Genomic DNA, 22,417 nt, shown 5'->3' on the forward strand with positions numbered 1-22,417 from the left:
AGAAAAGGACATTGATGGCCAAAGAATATCCCTCTACCTGTGTACCACATGGGGTAACATTCCCAGGTTAGTGTTGCGGGGCCAAGTATTTTATTTTTTTTTTATGGAGAGGGATAGATAGGGACAGACAGACTGGAATGGGAAAGGTGAGAAGCATCAATCATCAGTTTTTCATTGCGACACCTTAGTTCATTGATTGCTTTCTCATATGTGCCTTGACCACGGGCCTTCAACAGACTGAGTAACCCCTTGCTCAAGCCAGCGACCTTGGGTCCAAGCTGGTGAGCTTTTCTCAAACCAGATGAGCCGGCGCTCAAGCTGGAGACCTCACAGCCTGACACTCTCCACTGTGCCACTGCCTGGTCGGGCCAAGTAATTTGATTTTGGCACTGCTAAAATGCCCTCTGTAGAGCCTGACCTGCAGTAGCCCAATAAGTAAAAGTGTCGACCTGGAACGCAGAGGTTGCCGGTTCAGAACCCGGGGCTTGCCTAGTCAAGGCACATATGGGAGTTAATGGTTCTGCTCCTCCCCCCCCCCTTCTCTCTAAAAATGAATTAAAAAATAAATACCTTCCATAGATATATCTATCCAGTGCATAGTTTCAACAATATTGAGAAGGGGGCCTAGTTTTTTTTAATTTTTTTTTTTTCTTAACAGAGTCGGAGAGATGAGAAGCATCAATCATTAGTTGTGCATTGTGACACCTTAGTTCATTGATTGCTTTCTCATGTGCCTTGACCGTGGGGGCTACAGCAGACCAAGTAACCCCTTGCTCAAGCCAGCGACCTTGGGGTCTCAAACCTGGGTCCTACGCATCCCAGTCTGACACTATCCACTGCACCACTGCCTGGTCAGGCTGTTTTTCCCCAATCTTAACCAGCACCGGTAGATTAGCCAAGTTTGAGGGCTCAGAAAAAATCACATCTTAGCCTCTTCCTTTGTATACAGTCGTTGCTTTTCTTTCCTCTCTGAATTAAAACCATTTGTATCTCCTTGGCTTATTTCGGGGCTGCTTGTTATTTTTTATTGATTTGTAAAACTTGGTGTACGGGGCAAAATCTTGGAGAAAAATCTCCCCATGTATGTGCAAATATGTGTTTGCCTCTATTGTGGTTTCTAGCAGAAGCTCCTAGTTTCCCCAAATACTTCTCCCTCAGTAATAGGATTCCCATACCTAGGTGATACCCAGAAAATGTTTCCCAGCCTACCTTGCAGTTAGGGGTGGCCATGCAATGGCAGTAGTGGTGTGAGCTACTTCCAAGAAACACCATCCAGTTGGAATATAGCCACAACAGCCATCCTTGGCAATGAGCCACATACAAGGTGGAAAGAGCTTGGGTTCCTGACTGGGGCTGCTAGATCACTCATGATGTGGACCAGAGGTGGGTCCTGATGGCTGTGCCTGGGGCAAGGCACTGCCTACTCTGGGCCCTGGTTTTTCCTATGTAAGGTGGGAATGGTGATTCCTTAGTTCTAGGGGTGGAAAGGCTTCAGATAAAGTATAATAGTTGAGAGTCCAGGATATGCCACCAGGAATGTAGAAATCTGATGCCCACCAGGCACCACATCCCCACCATAGGGCTCCACTGATGCTTCACATTACAGCCTGGGAACCAGTTGTCCCCACCAGCCAAGGGGTGGGATCAACCTTTTTTCTTTTCTTTTTTAGAGACAGAGGGATAGACAGGAACGGAGAGATGAGAAGCATCAATCATTAGTTTTTTTGTTGCGCATTGCGACTCCTTAGTTCATTGATTGCTTTCTCATATGTGCCTTGACCACGGGCCTTCAGCAGACTGAGTAACCCCTTGCTCGAGCCAGCGACCTTGGGTCCAAGCTGGTGAGCTTTTGCTCAAACCAGATGATCCCATGCTCAAGCTGGTGACCTCGGGGTCTCAAACCTGGGTCCTCGGCATCCCAGTCTGACTCTATCCACTGCGCCACTCTGTCCACTGCGCCACTGCCTGGTTAGGCTCAATCTTATTATTGAGGGGCCTTGAACTGAGGACAGTACTATGCCCATCTTCCTAACTTCAACTTCTTCGCCCACCCTGCCATCTGCTCATCCTCTTCCCACTTTGCCCACAGATTCCTCTACCATGTAACCACCCACCTGCCAGTTTCCCACAATCCTTGCTTAGAGCAATAAGTAGGACACCGAACTGAGCCCTCGGTCTCCAGAGGGTGGTTCCAAGACCACCCAGAACAAAGGACACATTTAAGAGGCAATGGGCCCTCCCATGTAGGGCCCGTGAGGCAGGGTGGTACTTGGATTGCTGACACCACTCTGATCTGCCCAGAAATGACAGGACCCTTCCCACGCTTCAGATGCTGAGACATCCCAAGGCCAATTCCTGAGCATGTCCTGGGCAAGGCGGGGAGCCCTGGGAGAGAGAAGCAGAGCTGCTCCTCCCTGACCCACCCTGCATCCAGCTCCTGAGTAAGGACCATCAGGGGCAAGGGCAGGTGCCAAGGCAAGAAAAGTGGGGGACCTAAGAGAGAGAACACAAATCCTGAAATTCAGATGCTTGAAAACCATGAGATCATAGCGTCTTCAAGACTAGACTGCTGGAATCTTCCAGTGACAGCACGAGGGTTAGAAAAGGTTTTGCTGAGTGCAGGCACAAGTTTAAGGTCCCAGAGGATCAAGCTAGAGCCAGAGTAGCTTACAACCTCTCATCCTGATCCCTGCCATACCTACAGGGAGCCATGGGAGCACTGGGGATGCTCGGGCAGCAGGCAGCAGAGGGCAGCAAAAACACAGGTGACACTCCAACATTCCTGCTCCCTCTACTCAGATGTCAGCTTCTGAGTCTTCCCCCTGCCCCTCCTCCCCCATCTACTGGGAGGAATCTTTCCAAGTCATATTCTATGGTCTTACCTGCCCCTCTCCCATTAAGATGCTTCTGCTTCTCCCTAACCTGCTACCTGTCCCCCTCCATGTTTCCTGCCCCCACTCCCCAACCAACACAGTCCTGCCTCCCCCCAGGGCTCCCAACTCTGGACCTCCTCCTCTCACATCCCGGAATTCCACATCCTTCTGAATCCACCCATTTCTCCCTACCCCATTAGGTCTATTATTAGGTACCTCCCACAAGGCCCCACTCATTAGATCCCTCATTTGCTCCAAACTCCGTGGCTCCAAGTGCCCTTGGACAAAAATCCACACACCTTACCAAGGCTCACAGTCCCCAAGTGGCCCTCCCTGCCCAACTCCTTCCCACCTCAAGGCCCTTCCTCCAGCCTGGCTCATTCTCTGCCTATAAGTCTCCACTCACTACCCTAGAGGGTTCTCTACCCAGAGGCCCCACATAAAGTTACCCCCCAGACCATAGTCTTGTCATCCATCAGATTCTGAGGTGGGTATTCATCTGCTGGCTGGGTGAGTGTCCTGATCCTGTGTGCCGGATGGGTCCACTTCGGTACCCAGCGCTTGGTGCAGAGCCCTGCTCACAGTAGGTGCTTGAAGAACTGGCCCAGTCCAGGTGTCAGTCTGTGGCCCCCACAACCACACACACACACAATAGGGTAGGAGGAGTGCAGGCACCAGACAGTACCCCCTCCAAGAACCTCCCTAGGGAGACAGGTCAGATTTGTTGGCGATGGAATCAATTTTCATATGTTTTTATTTCTTTGTGTGGCTTTTCAGGAAGGGATTACCCCCCCCCCCCCCCCACACACACACCCATTTTTCCCTTTTCCCAGCAGGTTTCCCAGGAGGATGCTACGCCCCGGCCTGGAAAAATAATGGAGGTGGAAGGAAGAGGAACTCAGCATCTTCCCCATCCTCCTGGCGTGGAGGGAGGGTGAAAGAGAGTAGGTAGCAGATGCCTGTGTGACAGTGCTGTGTCGCAGCCCTAGGAGAGGGGCAGGCCTGCCCTGCACATTGCATATATTGAGAGAAGAGAGTCCTAGGAGAAACCGTGGCAGGTGGAGGGAATGCTGTACTCAGCTGGATAGCACCTGTATTCTGGAGCCATCAGGGGGCGACATAGGCCGGAGAGGACGGCAGCACCCTAGCATTCTACCCCGGTATTCTTAGATCCCACCTGCTTTCCGAGCTTTTAAAGAGTGAACCAGGACTCAAACCAGAAGTTAGAGCCTCCAAAGCTCCAAAGGGACAGCGTCTGGGTCCCTTGACAGCATGACCCCAGCCAAGGGACTTCCCCTCCTAATTCCTTGATCTCCTCATTTGTGTGATAGGCATGTGCCAGATACTACCTCCCCAGGTAGTCATGGGTCTACCAGTATTTGGGGTCATGGCCACTGACAGCCCTTCCCCGTGACCTTCATTGTACTGTATGCCCAGCACAGGGCATACGTTCTGTGCACGTTAGACAATGAAGCAATGAATGAAAAGGCGCTTAGTTTGTGCCAGGTTTGTGTTATGCTGATTCATTTTTGTTTGTTTGTTTTAATCAAGAGAGAGAGGAAAAGAGAGAGAGAGAGAAAGAAAGGTACAGACATACAGGGACAGACTGACAGTAATGGAGAGAGAGATGAGAAGCATCAATTCTTCGTTGCCACACCTTAGTTGTTCATTGATTGCTTTCTCATAAGTGCCTGCGGGGGGGGCTTCAGCTGAGCCAGTGACCCTTTGCTCAAGCTAGTGACCTTGGGCTCAAGCCAGCAACCATTGGGTCATGTCTATGATGCCATGCTCAAGCCGGTGAGCCCACGCTCAAGCCAGTGAGTGACCTTGGGAATTTGAACCTGAGTCCTCAGTACCCCAGGCCAAAGCTCTATCCACTGTGCCAGTGTCTGGTCAGGCTATGGGGGTTCAATTTATTCCTTTGAGGCAGCGGCTCTTTTATCCCTATTTACAGATGGGTAAACTGAGGCTCAGAAAAAGCAGACCTCCTCCAGTATGTATTTACTCAGGACTTGAATTCCAATGTCTTCCATTCGACTTAGTCTGAGAGTAGGGTTTGGTGATGCACTCCCTCTAGGTTCTAGAGAAACGGGTTCAGTTGGAGAAGGTTTCAAGTGGAACGAGTTTTCCTTCAAGGACCCTGCAGCCTTAAAAGTGAACGCTAGCCTGACCTGTGGTGGTGTAGTGGATAAAACGTTGATCTGGAACTCAGAGGTGGCTGGTTCAAAACCCCAAGCTTGCCTGGTCAAGGCACATGTGGGAGTTGATGCTTCCTGCTCCTCCCATCTTCTCTCTCTCTCTCTCTCTCTCTCTCTCTCTTCCTTCTCCTCTAAAATGAATTTTTAAAAAAGAAAGTGAACCCCAGTCCTTCAGGTGAGTGAGCTCCCATAGCTCAAAGGTATACAACACGGGGAGGGGTTTGAATGCTGTAGTCACCCTCGTAGCTGTGTGGCCTGGGGTGAGTAACATGCCATCTCTGAGCTTCAGTTTCTCCACCAGTCAACGGGAGACATTAGCCGCCCGTGGTCAGAGTAGAGTCCCATGGGAAGCCTCCCACCCCGACCCCCAGCAGCCACTCCCGTGACTGACCCTGTCCAGGGAGGAAAGGGTGCGGATAGGTCTGAGGGCGGAGTTTCGTTGACCCGGTGGGAGCCCAATAAAGCCGCAGCCCACCGCGGTTGGCCGCCCCTTTACGCCCCACCGAGACCTGTCAGCACTGATCGCGGATCCCAAGAAGACAGAGCCTGGTGGCGGATACACGGCTTCACCGGGCAGCCGGACGGCGCGGGAGGCGAGGTGGACCTTCAGACTGACAGCGGAGGCAACCGCGTAGCCGGAGAGGAGAGACAGGAAGGCAGACCGACGCAGCGAGGGCCGCCGGGAACCGAAGGGAACAGGCGTGCGCCTCGCTGTGGAGTCCGAGCATCCTCCCACCCCCACCTAAGTCCTTGCCTCCTCCAGCGCCGCCGACCTCCCTAGCCTCCGTGCGCGGGGTGGGCGGGGTGCTGCGTGGGCCCTGTACCCGCAGGTCATGGCCGCCGTCGGGGCGGGGGAGCGGGCCACCTTCGGAGCCTGGGACTATGCGGTCTTCGCGCTCATGCTCCTCGTGTCCACAGGCATCGGGCTGTGGGTGGGGCTGGCACGGGGCGGGCAGCGCAGCGCTGAGGACTTCTTCACCGGGGGTCGGCGCCTGGCGGCCCTGCCCGTCGGCCTCTCGCTGGCCGCCAGCTTCATGTCAGCTGTGCAGGTGCTGGGTGTCCCTGCTGAGGCCTACCGCTATGGCCTCAAGTTCCTCTGGATGACTGTGGGCCAGCTGCTCAACTCCCTACTCACCGCCGCCTTCTACATGCCAGTCTTCTACCGCCTGGGCCTCACCAGCACCTACCAGGTACCAGGCAGAGGCGGGGAGCCGGACCTGCCTGGCTGGGAACACAGGGACGCGGTGCGGGGAGCCCGGGCTTTGAACTGCTGTACAGGGGGACACAGACGGGCTTCTTGATGTTTTCGTGCCTTCCCCCTCCCCCCCACCATATACAGGAGGGCAGGGTTCTGGGAAGAAGTCCCAGGCAGTGGGACGAGGGACAGGAAGGAGGAAGAGGAGCTTGTGTTCTGGTTCTCTTCGGCTGAAGTCCGCAGGGGGTGGGGCCAGATTCGGTCAAGTTGGCACTCAGGTGTGGATAGGCACACACATGCGGGAGTGTGAGGACTCCTGAGTGTTCGTCGGATGTTTGGCTTGAGATTCCAAACCCGATTTCTCCCCTTTCCCCTGCCTTCGGCAAGGGGCAGGCCTTTGCTCTCAGATTTCCCATATGTCCAGCCTGGCTAATTACAGAACCCTCCTTCAGGCCATGGGTAAAGCGATTAAAATCGCGGCTAATAAAATTGGCCACAGGCAGAACAGGCACAAGTGAGGGGGGACGTGTACATACTTGATGGCTCAATCCTTCTGGGCACATGCCGTGGGTGCAGGCACAGGGATGGCACCTATGCACAGGTGTGTGCAGAGAGGTCGAAATGTGTACGTTTGGCAGAGGCTCCCACTAGCAAGCGTGCAGAGAGCAAAGCTAGCCTCCGGAGGGAGGCCAGAAGCCAAGAGGTCGGGTGAAGGAACCCAGACGTCTTAAGCCCCTGGCTAAGATCTGTCCAGGTGACCACGAGCTCTCGGCTCCTCCTTGCAGTATCTGGAGCTGCGTTTCAGCCGCACTGTGCGTCTCTGTGGGACCCTGCAGTACCTGGTGGCCACAGTGAGTGGCCTGCCTCTGCCCTCTCCCGTAGGGTCCTGCCTTCATCTGCCCCGCCCACAAACCCTCCCCCATCCTTCACGACAGTGCTTTGTGGCTCCCGCTCCCATCAAGCAAGACCCTGCCCAGGCCCTGCCCCTCGTGGCTAGATCTACAGGTTTGGTCCGCCTGCCTCCCACAAGACCTGACGTGACCCCGCCTCCACCTGCATGGCACGGCCCTCCCACCCCCTTTCCTACCCCACCCAACACCTTCTTCCCCCATCTTCAAATTCCTTCCTCACCGGTTACCACTACCATTACCCTACTCACCCTCCCACCTGCAGGTGCTATACACTGGCATCGTGATCTATGCCCCTGCGCTCATCCTGAACCAAGGTAAGAGGAGGGTGTCTGGATGGAGACAAAGGCTTACAGGCTGTACCAAAGAAGGGCGGCCCTCCTAGGAGACACTTGGGAGGGAAGACTCCTGGAGAGAGAAGAGCCCAAGACACTAAAGGCCAAGTTTGTTCCCCACTTAGTAGCCTAATGGGAGTAATCTCCTTGCACAGTGACCAGGCTGGACATCTGGGCATCACTCCTGTCCACCGGAGCCATCTGCACCTTCTACACCACTGTGGTGAGTGACCTCCCCACCCCAAGTGAAGGCTCCATGCCTGCTGGGTGGGGGAGACCCTGGGCTAGCTGTCCACTCCCTAACTTTTCTTTCTCCCATGGAAGCCCAATCCCAGCTGGGCCTGTTTCCTCATCTTTATAATGAAAGAATACTTGAAAGGCCTATTGATTAGAGTCCAGGGATAAGGTAGCTTCAGGCCTGACTGGATCCAGGGGATTACAAAAGTGTCCTTTAGGTCCTTCTCCCATATCTAGGGGTTCTATCAACTCCATGCATCCACCCCTTTGGGCAGAAAGTGAGTTCTTGCCTGACCTGTGGTGGCACAGTGGGTAAAGCGTTGACCTGGAACACTGAGGTTTGAACCCTGGGCTTGCACATATGGGAAGCAACTACGAATTGATGCTTCTCGCTCCCCCAACCCCCACTTTCTCTCTCTCTCCTTTCTCTAAAATGATTTTTTTAGGCCCTGGCCGGTTGGCTCAGCGGTAGAGCGTCGGCCTGGCGTGCGGGGGACCCGGGTTCGATTCCCAGCCAGGGCACATAGAAGAAGCGCCCATTTGCTTCTCCACCCCCCCCTCCTTCCTCTGTCTCTCTCTTCCCCTCCTGCAGCCAAGGCTCCATTGGAGCAAAGATGGCCCGGGCGCTGGGGATGGCTCCTTGGCCTCTGCCCCAGGCGCTGGAGTGGCTCTGGTCCCAGCAGAGCGACGCCCCAGAGGGGCAGAGCATCGTCCCCTGGTGGGCAGAGCATCGCCCCTGGAGGGCGTGCCGGGTGGATCCCGGTCGGGCACATGCGGGAGTCTGTCTGGCTGTCTCTCCCCGTTTCCAGCTTCAGAAAAATACAAAAAAAAAAAAAAATGATTTTTTTAAAAAAAAGAATTTTAGGCCCTGGCCGGTTGGCTCAGTGGTAGAGCATCGGCCTGGCGTGCAGAAGTCCTGGGTTCGATTCCCGGCCAGGGCACACAGGAGAAGCGCCCATCTGCTTCTCCACCCCTCCCCCTCTCCTTCCTCTCTCTCTCTCTCTTCCCCTCCCACAGCCAAGGCTCCATTGGAGCAAAGATGGCCCTGGCGCTGGGGATGGCTCCTTGGCCTCTGCCCCAGGCGCTAGAGTGGCTCTGGTCGGGGGGCAGAGCGACGCCCCCTGGTGGGCGTGCTGGGTGGATCCCGGTGGGGCGCACGCGGGAGTCTGTCTGACTGTCTCTCCCCATTTCTAGCTTCAGAAAAATACAAAAAAAAAAAAAAAAAAAAGAATTTTAAAAAGAAAGTGAGTTCTTATTTCAGGACAGGCTGCTAAAGTACAGAAGGGCTGTTTGGCTGGCTCTGCTCTTGTGTGCAGGATAAACAGAAGTTTGGGGGTTGGGATATTCTTTTTTAATTTTAGCAAGAGAGAGGGACAGATAGCGATGGACAGATAGCAAGGGAGAGAGATGAGAAGCACAAACTCATCTTATAGCACTTTAGTTGTTCATGGATTGCTTTCTCATAGTGCCTTGATGGGGGGGGGGGGAGCTCCAGCCTAGCTAGTGACCCCTTGCTCAAGCCAGTGACCTTGGGCTTCAAGCCAGTGACCTTTGGGCTATAGCCAGCAGCCATGGGGTCATATCTATGATCCCATGCTCAAGCTGGTGAGTCCTCACTCAAGCTGGATGAGCCCAAGCTCAAGCTGGTGACCTCAGAGTTTCGTACCTAGGTCCTCAGTATCCCAGGCAGATGCTCCATCCACTGTGCCACCACCTGGTCAGGCTAAACCTTTTTATTAAATTGATTGATTGATTTGAGAGAGAGAGCATTCATTTGTTATTCCACTTAGTTGCGCATTCATTGATTGCTTCCCATATGTGCCCTGAATGGGGATGGAACCTGTAACCTTGGTGTTATAGGTCAACACTTAGTCTAACCAACTGAGCTAACTGGCCAGGGCTAGGATATTCCAATTGTCTATTCTTGAAGCTGAGAGCAGGGTTGGCCTCACCTGAACCACCTGTGTGGGAAGAAGGGGCCTCAAAGGAAAATCCAGGGGTTGCCATGGGAAAGCAAAGGCATGGAGGCCTAGAGGGGTAAAACCCACAGCTAATAGTAATGGTAGCAACCATCACTCACTCACTCATTGGACACTTATATGTGCCATTCTAAATATTTTTCTCATAGTAACTAACATAAGTCTTACATCACCATAAAGAGGGTACTGTTATAACCTAATTTTTTAAAGATTTTTTTATTTATTAATTTTAGAGAGAGGAGAGAGAGAGAGAGAGAGAGAGAGAGAGAGAAGGAGGGAGGAGCAGGAAGCATCAACTCCCATATGTGCCTTGACCAGGCAAGCCCGGGGTTTTGAACCGGCAACCTCAGTGTTCCAGGTCAACACTTTTACCCACTATGCCACCACAGGTCAGGCTGTTATAACCTCATTTTATAGATAAGGAAACTGAGTCAGGGACAGGCATTGGTCCCAGCTACTGCTAGAGGCCAGGCCAGACTGGCTCCAGCCAGGTATCCCATCAGACCCCTCTTTGCCCCCCTTTGTCCTGTTCTGCAGACCCCAGGCAGGTCCCTGTCTAACCCCCTCTCCCTTTCTGTCACATCCTGCAGGGTGGCATGAAGGCTGTGATCTGGACTGACACGTTCCAGGTTATGGTGATGCTGGCTGGTTTCTGGGTTGTCCTGGCCCGTGGGACCATGCTTGTGGGTGGGCCCAGGCAGGTGATTGATCTTGCCCAGAACCACTCCCGGATCAACCTGATGGAGTGAGTGAAAATATAGAGGGGTTTACTGCAAGGTGATGGAGCTAGCATCCCTTTGCCTTGGGAGGAACCAGCCAATGCCTTCTGCTTCAGAAAGCCCTGCCTGATCTCTGTCCCAGACTTCCCACAGATAGCACCCTGGCTCCCTGTTTCTGTACTCCCAACCCTGATCCCTCCATCTGGCCCAGACATCTTCCTTACCCCACCCCCCAGCCCAGACTGTGAACTGAAGGCTCTCTGAGGTCCCAGCTGGACACAGAAATAATGATTTTGGAATACATATACAGATGCCTCAGTAAACAAATAAATGAATTTTTAATCTGGCTAACTCCTACCCAGACTTCAAAACTTATCCCAAATATTCCCTTAAGGTCTTGGGGATCTTGGGAAGGTGAAGTCAGTGTGGCATCCCACATGGCTGATTTGCCCTGCCTTCATCCAGCTTTGACCCAGACCCACGGAGTCGCTACACATTCTGGACTTTTGTGGTGGGTGGCACGTTGGTGTGGCTCTCAATGTACGGCGTGAACCAAGCCCAGGTGCAGCGCTATGTGGCCTGCCGCACAGAGAAGCAGGCCAAGCTGTGAGTGTTTAGGGTGTCGGGTAGGGGCCTCTCAGGTGCGCTGCCCCCATCCCCAGCTTGAGGTTACACCTCCCCACAGGGCCCTGCTCATCAACCAGCTGGGTCTGTTCCTGATTGTGTCCAGTGCTGCTTGCTGTGGCATCATCATGTTCACATTCTATATGGACTGTGACCCCCTCCTCACAGGGCGTATTTCTGCCCCAGATCAGGTGAGTCTGGTCCAGCATTCTAGGCCACTTCTGTCCCCATCCCTACTCTGATCCTATATATGAATGAATTTCTGGGAGTGAGGGTAGAAAAACTTTCCTAGCAGAGAGAACAGCCTGTGCAAAGGTCCAGAGGCAGGAGAGACCTTAGCTCAGAGGAAGATCTAGAAGGAGTGGGAAAGATGAGGCTGGGAGGCAATGGGGAGCCATGGTGGATGTAAGCAGAAGAGGGGCATATTCAGATCTAGAGTCATAGACTCCTTGAGGGCTATCAAGGAGATGGGACCATGGTTCAGCACAAAGTGATGGTGTTAATAATAATAATGACCAGCTCTCATGTCCAAGCACCAACTCTATGCCACATGTTGTTCCTTTCACAAGGAGTTAGTTTCCCATAAAATTCTTCAACATGTGATGTGGCCAAGGCTATCATGGTGCCCACTTTATAGATAGGTGAACTGAGGCTAGAAGGGGTAGGAGGCAACTGTGTAGTAAGGTCTGTTAACTGCAAGCAAGTCAAGGGCAGTGCCAGGGCCAGGACCCATGCCCAGGCCACTCGCCAGCTGGATCTCTCTACCCATGGGGTTCATAGTGGGCAGCGGCTGCAAGACTATTATTGCATCTCTTGACCTCCCTTGGGATCAGAATCCCAACTGCCTGACAGCAACCTCAGGCAGGGCTGCATCTCTCAGCCTCACTGTCCTCGTCAGTAAAGTGGGGATGACATAGGACCCTGCCTCACTGGGATCCCAGGACTCTGTGCATGGTGTGGGCTCAGTGATGATTATAGGTGCATACAGCTCACCAACAAACACGCACTAAGTGACTTCTGTGAGTCCAGCTGCACTGGGTGCTGGAGACATGCAAGGTGAGGACAGACAGAAGCCCTAGTCTCCGGCTGCTCCTGTCCTGGAGGCTGATCCCCACCTTCCCCCAGTACATGCCCCTGCTCGTGCTCGACATCTTCAAGGACCTGCCTGGAGTCCCTGGGCTCTTTCTGGCCTGTGCCTACAGTGGCACCCTCAGGTGAGCGGCCCTGCTTGCTCACCCAGCCATGTCCCAGCCCCGCAGGGCCTTTTTGTCCCTACCACCCATGACCCTTTGGGATAGAATGCTCTGGACATGTCTACCATTTACAGTTCCTGCTTGGCTCCCCAAACGTAGCTCAGGTGGGTTCTGATTAAGGGCACACTCTGGACACAAGGAATCCAACTATGGAGTCTTTACCTTCTTGGCACCTGGAAGCCACACCTGGCTCCCCTCTCTTCTTTTCTTCTCTCTGTCCTTCTCCTCAAATGTTTGTTGAGCATCTACTATATTCCAAACCTGCTGTCATAAATCCTGGGGCACAACCGTGACCAAGTGGTCTCCACTCCTACCCTCATGGGCCTCACATTCTGGTGGTTTCAAATTTTCCTTGTCTTCTGGCCACAGGCCTGTTCCTGCTGTGACCAGGGTCCCAGGTGGCAGTTCTCTATAAGAACTTGTGTCATTTGTGTCCCTGGTTGTGGGTATCATTGCTCCCATTGGAGGGGGGTGGTCCCAAGTCTGTGGAGTGGGAGTGGGGGATGGATATCTCCTCTAGTCTTGGGGTGGTATCTATCATCCATGCCTCTGCCCTTGAGCTAGGTGGAGTCCTGTCAGGTCAGATGTTGTGGGCAGCTGGGGGCCTTCCCAGCAGGTGGGCCCGAGAGATGGTATGGCGCCATCTCTGGATATGGGCTAAGCACACATACACACCTGCTACCTCATGCCCCCCAGCACTGCATCCACCAGCATCAATGCCATGGCTGCGGTCACTGTGGAGGACCTCATCAAACCCTGGCTGCCCAACCTGGCACCCCAGAGACTTGTAATCATCTCCAAGGGGCTCTGTGAGTTGGTGTGATATGGGTGGGGGGGGGGGCAGGGTAACCTCTCCTCACTGACAGTGCCATTCCTGTCACTATAGCACTCGTATATGGCTCAGCCTGTCTCATGGTAGCGGCTCTCTCTTCACTGCTGGGGGGTGGGGTCCTACAGGTGAGTCCCCCCCCCAACCATGCTTTCTCTTTCCAAGAGGTGGGGCATCTTCTGCCTTGCACTGAGGTTAGAGAGGGTCAGTCACTCTCTGGGTACTATCTGCCACCAGTGGATGCATACTTCCTGCAGCCCCCTGGGTGGAGGGAAGAGGAGGTGGGGGTAGTGGCCTAGGGGCAGGAAGAAACTCCTAGATGTGGGATTGCATCTGCTAGGAGACAAAATAGACATTTTTGCCCTCAACTCAGGGGAGAGAGACAGAAACAGGGTGTCCCCTCCTCTTTAGGGAAACTGAGGTACAGAGGAGTCTTAGTCCTGCATTGGGTTTGTCCAGGTCTTGCTTTCCCAGCAGGTAGACTGAGGCTCAGAGAGGGGGAGAGGCCCTGCTCTCAGTCACTCCCCCACCCACTCCCCCAGGGGTCCTTCACTGTCATGGGCGTCCTCAGCGGCCCCCTCCTGGGAGCCTTCACTCTGGGAATGTTCCTCCCGGCCTGCAACACACCGGTGAGTGGGGGCAGAAGACAGAGGGCCTGGGGAGCAAGGCCAGACTCCCCAGGTCTGCTGATTCCGTTCTGCCCCCAGGGCGTCCTCTCAGGGCTGTTGGCAGGCTTGACGATCTCACTGTGGGTGGCTGTGGGTGCCACTCTGTACCCTCCCAAAGCGGAGTCCATGGGTGTCCTGCCCTCCTCAGCTGCTGGCTGTGCGGGGCCCTCTGCCAATGCCTCTGGCCTCCTGGGCTCGCTCCTCATCACCAGTGCCTCCAGTGGGGCCCCCAGGTGAGTGAGGGAGGCTTGGCATGAAAGAATGTGATCAGGAAGCACCCTTAAACTGACTCTCAAATGCGACGGAGGAGGGAGCAGGGCTTGGGTGGAAGGGAGGAAAGGGCATTCCCAGCTGAGGGATCAGAATCAGAAAATGCAAAGGCCCTGAGGCCAGGTTCAAATGAGTGCACTGACTGTAAGGGCGGTTAGGATGGATTTAATGGGAGGATAAAGGATAAGAGATGAGATCCAGCCAGAGGAATTTGGTATGACTTTTTAAAAAGATTTTACTTATTAATTTTTAGAGAGAGGAGAGAGGGAGGGAGAGAGAGAAGAGTGGCGAGAGGAGCAGGACCATTAGCCTTTAGCAGTACAGTTGCTTCTTTTGTGTGCCTTGACTCGCCTGCCAAGAGCACGGTTTCAAACCTGCGACCTCAGCGTTCCAGGTTGACTCTTTACCCACTGCGCCACCACAGGTCAGGCAATGTCATTTTTATTGTGATATAAATTACAGACCATAAGGCCTGACCTGTGGTGGCGTAGTGGATAAAGCGTCGACCGGGAAATGCTGTGGTCGCCGGTTTGAAACCCTGGGTTTGCCTGGTCAAGGCACATATGGGAGTTGATGCTTCCAGCTCCTCCCCCCTGTCTCTCTCTCTCCTCTCTCTCTCTCTCTGTCTCCTCTCTAAAAAATGAATAAATAAAAAAATAAATAAATAAACTAAAAAAATAAATTACAGACCATAAAATTAGTCATTTAAAAGTGAGTTCTACAGCTCGATGTTCCTGTCTCTCACTCTCTTTCCTTTCTCACTAAAATGCAAAAAAAAAAAAAATTAAAGTGAGTTCTAATATTTGCATGGTTATACAATCATCACGCTATCTAACTCAAGAAATTTTTCATCACTTCTAAAGGAAGCCCTGTACCAATTAGAAATCACTTTCTAGCCTGACCAGGCAGTGGCGCAGTGGATAGAGAGTCGGACTGGGATGCGGAAGATCCAGGTTTGATTCCCCGAGGTCACCAGCTTGAGTGCGGGCTCATCTGGTTTGAGCAAAGCTCAGCAGCTTGGACCTAAGGTCGCTGGCTCGAACAAGGGGTTACTCAGTCTCCTGAAGGCCTGTGGTCAAGGCACATATGAGAAATCAATCAATGAACAACTAAGATGTCACAACGAAAAACTGAAGATTGATGCTTATCATCTCTCTCCATTCCTGTTTCTCCCTATCTATCCTTCTCTCTGTCTCTCTGTCACTGTAAAAAAAAATAAAAAAAGAAAGAAAGAAATCACTTTCTAGTCCCACCCACCCACCCACCCAGCTCCTGACAACCACTAATCCACTTTCTGTCTCTGGATTTGCCTGTTCTGGACATTTCATATAAATGGATTCATACTATGTGTGGCCTTCTCTGTTTGGCTTCTCTTACTCAGCATGTTTTTTTCCCTTAATTTATTGATTTGAGAGAGAGAGGTAGAAAAACATCAGTTTGTTGGTACACTTATTTATTCATTCATTGGTTGATTCTTTATGTGCCTTGCTGGGGATTGAACCAGCAACCTGGTGTATAGGGACAACACTCTATCCCAGTGGTCCCCAACCCCCAGGCCACGGACCGGACCGGTACCGGTCCATGGGCCATTTGGTACCGGTTCACAGAGAAAGAATAAATAACTTACATTATTTCTGTTTTATTTATATTTAAGTCTGAACAATGTGTTTTTTTTTTAAAAGATTTTATTTATTCATTTTAGAGAGGAAGAGAGAGAGAGAGAAGGGGGGAGGAGCAGGAAGCATCAACTCCCACATGTGCCTTGACCAGGCAAGCCCGGGGTTTCGAACCACAACCTCATCATTCCAGGTCGATGCTTTATACACTGTGCCACCATAGGTCAGGCCTGTTTTATTTTTTAAAAATGACCAGATTCCCTCTGTTACATCTGTCTAAGACTCACTCTTGACGCTTGTCTTGTAAGTTCGACAATTATATTTAAAAATACCACATTTTTACGCCGGTCACATAATTTTATTTTGTGCATTTATCCATCCCACCCTAAAGGCCGGTCCGTGAAAATATTTTTTTACATTAAACCGGTCCGTGGCCCAGAAAAGGTTGGGGACCACTGCTCTAACCAACTGAGCTCCCCAGTCAGGGTATCATGATGTTTTCGAGTTTTGTCTGTATATGTTATAGTGCTTGTCAACGCTTCATTCCTCTTTACGGCTGAGTAAAATTTCCTTGTGTGGAATGACCATGTTTTGTTTGTCCATTCATCAGTTGATGGACATTGAGTTGTTTCTCCTTTTTGATGGTTGTGAATAATGCTGCTCTGAACATTTATGTACAAGTTTTGGTGTGGACATATGCTTTTATTTTTCTTGGTCTATAGCTAGGAGTGGAATTGCTGGGTCATATGGTAATTCTATGTTTAACTTTCTGAGAAACCACCAGACTATTCTGCCGCAGCTGTACCATTTTACATTTCCACAGCAGTGTATGAGAGTTCTCATTTCTTCACATCCTCAGCACCACTTGTCATTTTCCTATTGTTAATTCTAGCCATCCTGTGGGTATAAGGTGGTATCTCATTGTGGTTTTGATTTGCATTTCTCTAATGACAAATGAGGTTGAACATCTTCTCATGAGCTTGTTAGCCATATGTACATCTTCTTTGGAGAAATATGTATTTAAATCCTTTGTCCGTTTTATTTTATTTTAGATTTTATTTATTGATTTTAGAGAGAGAGAAAGGAGAGGGGGAATTGAGGAGCATCAACTCGTAGTAGTTGCTTTTCCTATGTTCCTTGACGAGGCAAACCCAGGGTTTTGAACTGGAGACCTCTGCAGTCCAGGTCGACACTTTATCCACTGTGCCACCAAAGGTCAGGCAATGCTTTGCCCATTTAAAAATTGGGCCTTTGCCTGACCAGGCAGTGGTGCAGTGATTAGAGCGTTGGACTGGGATGCGGAGGACCCAGGTTCGAGACCCCGAGGTTGCCAGTTTGACTGCAGGCTCATCTGGTTTGAGCAAAAGCTCACCAGCTTGGACTCAAGGTCGCTGGCTCAAGCAAGGGGTTACTCGGTCTGCTGAAGGCCCACGGTCAAGGCACATATGAGAAAGCAATTAATGAACAGCTAAGGTGTCGCAACGCGCAACGAAAAACTAATGATTGATGCTTCTCAACTCTCCGTTACATGTCTGTCTGTCCCTGTCTATCCCTCTCTCTAACTCTCTGTCTCTGTAAAAAAAAAAAAAAAAAAAAAAAAAAAAATTGGGCCTTTTTATTACTGAGCTGTAACTTATATATTCTTTATATCTTCATATGTTCTGAATACTAGATCCTTATCAAATGTATGATTTGTAAATATTTTCTACCATTCTGTGGGTTGTCTTTTTGTGTGTGTGTTAGTGTTAGGTATTTTAAAAAACAGGAATTTATTGGGGTGACATTGGTTAATAAAACTATACAGGTTTCAAGTGTACAACTCAACAACACATTATCTGCACACTGCATCAGGCACTCACTGCTCCAAATGAAGATTCCTTCTGTCCTCATTCTATGGGTTGTGCTTTTATTCTCTTGATAGTGTCTTTTGATGAACAAAAAAGTTAATTTTGATTAAGTCCAATTTATCTGTGTTTTCTTTGGTTACTTGTGCTTTTGGTGTTATGTCCAAGTAATGATTGCCAAGCCTGAGTCATAAAGATTCACACCTCTATTTTCTTCTAAAAGTTTAATTTTTTTTTTCCCTGAGGACAGTAGACAGCCATGAAGGGTAATGACTAGAGGCAGGAAGTGAACTGAGTAACACTCCCTCTGGTTGTGTGTGGCAAATGCCTGGGGGTAGGGGCCAGATAGCAGGAGAAAAGTACTGGCTACTGCACACACCTGGGTGGCCAAACGGAAGACTTGGCTAGGCTGTGGCAGTAAAGATGAGAGGAAGGGAATCAATTAAGAGTGGCTTTTAGACTCATGCTTACCTCACCCACCCCCAGAATGGACCCCACAATGGACCCTGGTCAACCCACCTTGGCTGACAGCTTCTATGCCATTTCTTATCTTTATTATGGTGCCCTGGGCACATTGAGCACCGTGTTGTGTGGAGCCCTCATCAGCTGCCTGACAGGTAAGCAGGGCTTCTTGCCTCCTCAAAGGTCACCCTGTCCATCCCTCTGGCTCCAGGACCCACTGGGAAGGAAGAAGAGGAAGGATGCTGCCACTGGCCAAGCAGCCCTACTCTGTACCAGACACATCTGCACACTTTATGCCGCGTCCCCTTCAGGACAACCCTGCACCTTGCAGGACTTGTCCGAGTTTGCTAAGGCAGAAATTGAGACATCCCACCCCCAAAGATTCAGTCTTTGCTAGAGAATGTGGGGGTGGGACCACAAGATGCTGTCTTATGTGCTGGGATATCATCTCTGATATCAGAATCTTGGCCACTCCACACCCCTCAGAGAATTCTGAAGCCTGGGGAGAAGTGGAGAGAGATCAAGAGAAATCAACAGTAATAACCATATGTGTTTTTACTTTCTGAGTCTGGACTTGACACTCACCAAGCCTTTACTGAATCTGTCTCTGTGCCATGAACAGAACCACACACTGGACCTCCCACCCATCCACTGATGGGTAGAAGAGAAAACTGAAGCCCAGAGAGGGGCAGAGGCTTGCCAGGGTCCCCCAGTGGGTCATTATCAGAAATGGGATTAGAACCCATCAGAGGTCTCTTTTCCCTTCCCAGTCTCCAGTTCTTGCTGTCCCTCACTAAATAACCCCAATTCTCTCTACCTCCAGGCCCGAACAAGCGCAGTGCTCTTGGCCCTGGTCTGCTGTGGTGGGACCTCACATGGCAGACAGCATCAGTGGCTCCCAAGGAAGAAGTGGCCACCCTGGATGAGAGTTTGGTGAAGGTCAGTCTCAGGGCTGGGCTCCAAGAGTGGGGGGAGGGGCAGTAAAGGAGCTGTGAAATAGCTGGGGGCTCTAGGCATGGCCAGGATTCAGGAGAAGGACATGGTGAGTCACTGTATTTCTCAACTTCTTGTTACCTCCAGTGGAAAGACTCAGTTGGGAGCTGATGTAGCTTCACTGTTTATTGTCCCCTTTAACAAAAACAAAGCAGAAGTTTTTAAGTTTCATTTTCATTGTATCTGTTTTTATACTTACTTCCAATCTTTGGCAAGTGGAACTGGTTTGCCTTTGTGTATTGATATAAAGTCTCTCATGAAAATAAAATTACTGAATTCAAAAGTGAGTCAATGGACAATCTTTAAATTTTATTTATTTATTTATTTTTTACAGAGACAGAGAGTGAGTCAGAGAGAGGAATAGACAGGGACAGACAGACAGGAACAGAGAGATGAGAAGCATCAATCATTAGTTTTTCATTGTGTGTTGCAACACCTTAGTTGTACATTGATTGCTTTCTCATATGTACCTTGACTGTGGGCCTTCAGCAGACCGAGTAACCCCTTGCTGGAGCCAGCGACCTTGGGTTCAAGCTAGTGGGCTTTTCCTCAAACCAGATGAGCCCACACTCAAACTGGCGACCTCGGGGTCTCGAACCCAGGTCCTCTGCATCCCAGTCCGACGCTCTATCCACTGCGTCACCGCTTGGTCAGGCTGGACAATCTTATATAAGAAGTGTGACAGGCTAGACTGACTTCATCCAAAGCCTCGTGGTTGCTATGTGGATGCCTGGAGTTTGGGAAATGCTGAGGGTCTGATTCAGGCCTGCCCCTGTTTTGGGATTCCCTGTTTCATTCCCTCATTTATTTTTTATTTTATTTTATTTTTTAATAAATAAATTTTTATTAATTTTAATGGGGTGACATCAATAAATCAGGGTACATATATTCGAAGAAAACATGTCCAGGTTATCTTCATTCCCTCATTTATTAAGCACTTGCTGTGTACCTAGCCCTGCTCTGGGCTGGAGTCCAAGCCTACTGTTTAGCAGGAGAAGATAAAAGCTAAACTGTGTAATGAGTAGGGGGTGAGAGGGAAGAAAATAAAACAGGCTAGTGTGATGGAAGTGGCTTCCTGGAAGAGGGAACATTGATAGAGCCCAGAATGAGGAGAGGAGGAGCGAAGGAGCCAGTGAAACAAGGGCAGTGTCTGTGGAGGGCACGCAGGTGTAAAGGCCCTGAGGCTAGAACAGCTTTGAGGGGTGGGCGGAATTGGGGAGGAAACATTATTTTTTTGAAGGGGAATAGGCAGAGTCAGAGAGATGGGAAGCAGGCATGAATGCCAGCACTGATGCCTGTACTACAGGTAACATGGGTATGAAGAAGAAAAGTGGATGGAGATTTTGGAGACAGAAGGGATCTAGCTGATGCACTCACTGGACAAGAGGATATTGTGCAACCCTGCCCAGGTTTCATCCACCCAGGCTGTCAGTGCCCCCATCTGGGAGATGAGCTGATACAGAAAAGGGGTCTCTGAAGAGGTCTTTCTTTTCTCCTCCCCCCAGGGGGCTGAGGAACTGTCCTCCACAGCCAAGAGGCCTCCTGACTTCCTGCCCACCAACGAAGACCATCTACTTTTCCTGGGGCAGAAGGAGGAGAATGGAGCCGACTCCAACTCCTGGAACCCTGGCAATGGATGTGAGGATGGTCATGACCTGCGGCAGACAGACCTCTGAGCCTGTGCAGAATTCATTGCCTGGAATGGAACCTCCATGTTCCAATTCCACACTACTAGCCAATCCCAGGCCAGGTGACAATGACCTTGGGCTATGATGGGCTGGGTGGTATTATATGCAAATGACTCAGACTGCATGTTCCCCACCCTAGGTGGAGGTGAAGCCCCACCTCCAGGAGGTCATTTTTATCCAGGCTCTGCTTCCAGCCAGCTGCTAGTCTTAGATGTTGCACTCCTGACGGCTCCCCCAAAATGAGGTCAGATTTTTCCATACGTACAACAAAAACATGTTGGAGTCCATGTTCTGGACAACATGGGAAACCTCCTAGTCTAACATTAGGGTCTGAGAAAGGCTGTAGCTCTTTCTGAGAGGTGTCTGAACATTAGCAAGAATTTTGGAGGTTCTCAGGTCTAGCAGCACCCTCACAAGTTGGGAAATGAGAACTGAAGAGGGACAGGAATTGAGCCAAGGTCACAGAACAAACCAGAGATGCATTGAGAGTGGACACCAGCTTTCTCTCCTTCATGCCTCCCTCCCCCACCCCGTTTTCCTCCCTCTGACCTTGGGAGCAGGATAGGGAGAGGAAGGAGAAATAACATTTCAGCTTTCCTTCTGTGCCTGGCAACTTACCCCATCTTATCCATCAGTGACTGTGAACCCACTTTACAGAGGAAGAAACTGAGGCTCAGTGAGGTTACCTAGTGACTCCAGTCAGGCAGTGACAGCCCTGGGTGCTATATGATGCTGGGGCTCCATTGAGGACACATCACTGCTGTACAGAGTCCAGTCCACTGGGCAAGTGTACATCCCTGACCCTTGGCTGGAGACTTCATCCACAAACATCAAATAAATGTACTCTGAGGCTTTATGTCCTGTGCTCTCTGAGAAAATTATTCTGGCCTCAGATCGCTCAGATCTGAGTGCAAATCTTTGTGTCTCTTGACAAAGGCTGTAAGTGAATAAACTTGAGTATTTAAAGCATCCGAGTGAGGTGACCACTCCCACTTCAGGATGCCTTGTACCTAGAGGTGGATTTAACAGCAGGCGCAGCGGGCATGCGCCCTGGGCCCCAACTTCTGTAGTCCCCGCAAAACCCCAACTTTACACTTTTCTAATGACAACAAATTTGGTTCCATATGTGCAATTTTAACATTAATAGTACATAATATGTTTATTTAAAAATATAGTTAACATGTATTTTTATTTTCCCTGTCTATTTTTTTTTATTTATTTATTTTTGTATTTTCCTGAAGCTGGAAACGGGGAGAGACAGTCAGACAGACTCACGCATGCGCCCGACCGGGATCCACCCGGCATGCCCACCAGGGGCGATGCTCTGCCTACCAGGGGGCAATGCTCTGCCCCTCCGGGGCGTCGCTCTGTCGCGACCAGAGCCACTCCAGCGCCTGGGGCAGAGGCCAAGGAGCCATCCCCAGCGCCCGGGCCATCTTTGCTCCCATGGAGCCTTGGCTGCGGGAGGGGAAGAGAGAGACAGAGAGGAAGGAGGGGGTGGGGGGTGGAGAAGCAAATGGGCGCTTCTCCTATGTGCCCTGGCCGGGAATCGAACCCGGGTCCCCCGCACGCCAGGCCGACGCTCCACCGCTGAGCCAACCGGCCAGGGCCTCCCTGCCTATTTTTTAAGGGGCTCAATCTTTTCTTCTGTTCCCGGGGCCTCAACCAACCTTAATCCACCTCTGCTTGTGCTGTCCTCCCAGGCACACAGCTTCTCTCCCCTCCA

The 22,417-nt window shown here is 51.0% G+C and overlaps 1 protein-coding gene across 3 annotated transcripts; it reads left to right on the forward strand.

Annotated features, from left to right (window-relative positions):
- The first annotated feature begins 5,579 nt into the window (after positions 1-5,579).
- SLC5A5 (solute carrier family 5 member 5) lies at positions 5,580-21,526 on the forward strand. Of its 3 annotated transcripts, none has more exons than XM_066350226.1 (15): positions 5,580-6,261; positions 7,052-7,117; positions 7,440-7,491; positions 7,665-7,732; positions 10,316-10,470; positions 10,910-11,050; positions 11,130-11,259; positions 12,098-12,282; positions 13,018-13,130; positions 13,208-13,278; positions 13,693-13,779; positions 13,858-14,051; positions 18,035-18,165; positions 18,834-18,949; positions 20,509-21,526. In XM_066350226.1, exons 1-15 carry the CDS (start codon positions 5,905-5,907, stop codon positions 20,677-20,679), a joined length of 2,037 nt encoding a protein of 678 aa, XP_066206323.1. In that variant the 5' UTR covers positions 5,580-5,904; the 3' UTR covers positions 20,680-21,526. The 3 variants fall into 3 exon arrangements, with proteins under 3 accessions (XP_066206323.1, XP_066206325.1, XP_066206329.1); XM_066350228.1 differs by having other exon boundaries at positions 12,194-12,282; XM_066350232.1 differs by lacking the exon at positions 10,910-11,050.
- The last annotated feature ends 891 nt before the right edge of the window (positions 21,527-22,417 follow it).

This window comes from Saccopteryx leptura, chromosome 1 (assembly GCF_036850995.1).
Source record: "Saccopteryx leptura isolate mSacLep1 chromosome 1, mSacLep1_pri_phased_curated, whole genome shotgun sequence".
Lineage (NCBI taxonomy): Eukaryota > Metazoa > Chordata > Mammalia > Chiroptera > Emballonuridae > Saccopteryx > Saccopteryx leptura.

Coding starts and splice junctions, on each gene's coding strand:
- SLC5A5 (XM_066350226.1), top strand. CDS start 5,905: ATGGCCGCCGTCGGGGCGGGGGAGCGGGCCACCTTCGGAGCCTGGGAC. Junction 13,131..13,207: donor AATCATCTCCAAGGGGCTCT/GTGAGTTGGTGT, acceptor CTGTCACTATAG/CACTCGTATATGGCTCAGCC. Junction 13,780..13,857: donor TCCCGGCCTGCAACACACCG/GTGAGTGGGGGC, acceptor TTCTGCCCCCAG/GGCGTCCTCTCAGGGCTGTT.